We start from the raw sequence: 3517 nt of genomic DNA, 5'->3' as shown, positions 1-3517 counted from the left end.
CACACACACACACACACACACACACACACACACCTCAATTTTATCTGTACTTATTTTATTGATAAGAATTGGTGTATTTAATTGTGTATGTCCTAACCCCAGTATATGACTTCTGTTTGTTTTTCCTTGAAGGGTTTAATTATATATATATATATATATATTTTGATTGATTTGAATATTGCACTATTCTCTATCCTGATTGTCTGTATATCCCATCATCTCTCTCCTGCCGCTATTGCATTTTAATGGGTACTTTGCTTTAGGTTTTTCCAAGATGGATCTCTATTTTGTCATTCCTTTTACATGGACTTTGGTATTAACTTATAACATTACAAATAACATTAACACAACAACAAGTGTAGGGGACAGCAGGGCACAGACTCTTTTTGACTTTCTCAGTTTGTGTAAATCAACATGGGGTTCAGAGTGTAATTTTTCACATTAATTTCACACTTGTCTAGTACAACTTGGTACAAATGGTTTTGTTTCATAATTACAGTGTTTACGTATTCCTTTATTTACCCCAAATAATGAAAGTGAAGTGTGACAACATGCCCCATAGGCACATTGTAACATCTGAGGGGCATGCTGTAACAGGACCATATGACAGCTTAAAATGTTATCTGATGTAATGAAAAAATGTACAAGACAAACTAAAATATGTTATACTAAAATAATGTTGTTTTTTTTGGATTTTGGAATTTGACAATGAGCACATTGCAGCCATGCTTGGGACGGCCCTGATCACAACACACAGCTTTACAGCATACTTCTAAATAACGTGCTGAAGAAACACATTCAGACAAACACAGAGATGAACACAACACTTCCCTCCACAGAACAGGAGACAAATAGATGAGCAAAAATGCTTTACACTTCTTGAGATAAGAATTTCTGAACATTAAACATTGACTCTCAATCTGTATTCTTTAAATAAAGGTTTCTCATTAAAATACTTTAAAGTAAATGGTGTAAACTGCATCGCTAATGTCACAGAATAGCATAGTTTAATAATAGCGGGACACATTGTAACGCATCTGTGCAATCCCTATGTGTGCAACTGGAATTTAAAACCAGTAGTGTTTAATATGGTTTTAACAGATCTTGGGTCAGTTTTGTAGGTTCATTTTAAATGAATTGAATATGCATGTCTAACAAAAAAGTAAGTTTGATGTGCCCAATTGGCCTAGCCCTGCCTAAAAACACACAAAACAAGCGCTACAAATTAATAAAATAATGCAAATTATACAATTATATTTAATTCATTATTTGTAGATTTACACTGTAGACATTTAACAAATTACACATTCATGAAAACACCTGAAATTGTTTTCTAAAAAGGTGTCATTATTCATGTTTGGATTGATTGTTTATTGCATTTACAGAGTTTTGACCAGCAGGTGTCGCCAGCGTCTAATGTTTCCAAGGGGTACTCACTGGATATGTTTTGTGACAAATCTTATGTCTCTGAAATGGCATCTGTTTAGCCAGAAATGACATAATGTGACATACAATGTTTTGAAGTTAACTTACATTCTGAACCTTTACTTTATTTCTAATCTTAATGACATCATAATAACAAAACATTTATAGCATTAATACCAATCTAAATAACATTATTTCTAATATTGATTTGTGATCTGTATAATAGTATAACGTCCGTAATATTGTATTAATAGATATTAATATTTTATCTAAATAAAAAGGTATATAGATTTATTTATTTATTTACTTATTTAACCAGGAAGGTCCCATTGAGATACAATATCTCTTCTACCAGGGAGTCCTGGTCAAGATAGCCAGCAAAGGACAAATTTACAAAAAATAAATAAAATACACATCACCACATAATGAACAAACATAAAAGACAATTTTCTAAAAGCAATACAAATTCTAGTCAGTTATTAAAACATTTACACTGTTCTATATAAACGGACTTTAAATTATTTTTAAACATAGCAAGAGATGGTACAGATTCCATATATAATGTACCTTGAAGTTCATACCATACATACGTGATTATTTGTTCACATACACAATTATAGATCCCCTTCAGCAGCACAGTCCACCTGTCACAAATCGGCTACTGTGGAGGAACGAGGAGACACAGGAGTAAACTCAAAAACACAGTCTTTAATCTTCTGATTCGGGGAGACACTGGGTAGACAGACACACACGCAGCACATGCACAAATAATACCAGACAAAGAACTCAGAACAAAACACTCCTTAAGAATACAACACAATCAGGAGAAGACGAGACACACCTGAAATCAAATTGGAAACAATCAGGGAGCAGGAACAGGAAAACCAAATAAGGGCATGGAAACACAAGAGGGAAAACAAGGAACACATGGGGAGGAAAACAACAAAACGGGAACACAAGTCTGACATTGGGGGGGTGGGCACCCTGGAGGCTGGTGCAGGACTGGGACACGGGGAATACCTCCAGGGCGGATCAGGCAGTCCAGGGTGCAAATGGCGGTACAGGGAGCTCAGGGGTCATGGTGGAGCAGGCAGACTAGGAAGCCATGGCGGAACAGGCAGTTCAGGAGGCCATGGCGGAACAGGGAGCTCGGGGAGCCATGGCGGAACGGGTAGCCATGGCGGATCAGACAATTCAGGAGGCCACGGCGGAGCAGGAAACTCAGAAGGCCATGGCTGGACGGCCTCCGTGGCCCTGGCCTCGCCACTCGGCCCGGCCACTACAGCTGGGAACTCAGGACAACCTTGGCCGGACGGCACTCCCCCCCCCAAAAAAAAATCTTTGGGGAGAATATCGTCTTTAGAGGCCCTCCGTAGGCCTAACTCCGGAACAGTGGCCCTCCCTGGGCTTGACTTGGGGACTGGAGCCCTCCTCAGGCTCAACATGGGAACTGGAGTCCTTTCTGTGCTACACTCGGGGACTGGAGCCCTCTCGGGGCTAAATTCAGGGACATGAGCCCTCACTGGGCTAGACTCGTGGACAGGAGACCTCACTGGGCTAAACTTGGGGACTGGAGCCTTCTCTGGGCTAAACTCAGGAACAGGCGGGCTTGACTGTGGAACGGCCGGCGGAGGGATTCTGGATCGGGATCGGGATCGGAGGCTCTCCAGACACCGGATGACCGCCTCTTCCAGTCGAGGTTGGTGGTGTCTGGGAGTTCTGTTGGCAGATGGTATGTGATCCCGTGCCGGAACAGCGTCACCAGGGTCTCCCCATCCAGGGAGCTGGCGAGGGCGGGCGGCATGAATGCCCTCGCATAGGTGAGCGGGTCGTGACTCGCCTGAGCCACGGCAATGAACAAAGCTTGTTCCTCCATGTTAGCGAGGAGAAACGAACAGAAAAACAAAACACTTTTCAAAAAACGAAAAACAAACACGGGGAGAAGGGGCACCGCTTACTGTCATGGTATGGTATTCTGTCACAAATCGGCTACTGTGGAGGAACGAGGAGACACAGGAGTAAACTGAGTAAACTGTAAACACAGTCTTTAATCTTCTGATTCGGGGAGACACTGGGTAGACAGACACACATA

General features: G+C 41.5%; 1 protein-coding gene across 1 annotated transcript in view; it reads right to left on the bottom strand.

The window, feature by feature from the left end:
* Window positions 1-3301, bottom strand: part of LOC107572908 (protein NLRC3-like) — a 16717-nt gene extending 13416 nt beyond the window's left edge. The window contains exon 1 of the mRNA XM_016259338.1: window positions 3040-3301. Coding sequence (XP_016114824.1) covers window positions 3040-3301 — 262 coding nt within the window. The remainder of the gene's footprint in view (window positions 1-3039) is intronic.
* Between the last annotated feature and the right edge of the window lie 216 nt (window positions 3302-3517).

Source organism: Sinocyclocheilus grahami, unplaced genomic scaffold, assembly GCF_001515645.1.
Source record: "Sinocyclocheilus grahami isolate Dianchi unplaced genomic scaffold, SAMN03320097.WGS_v1.1 scaffold1832.1, whole genome shotgun sequence".
NCBI lineage: Eukaryota > Metazoa > Chordata > Actinopteri > Cypriniformes > Cyprinidae > Sinocyclocheilus > Sinocyclocheilus grahami.
The sequence above is the reverse complement of the archived record's forward strand: the minus strand, read 5'-3'. Positions and strand labels throughout refer to the sequence as shown.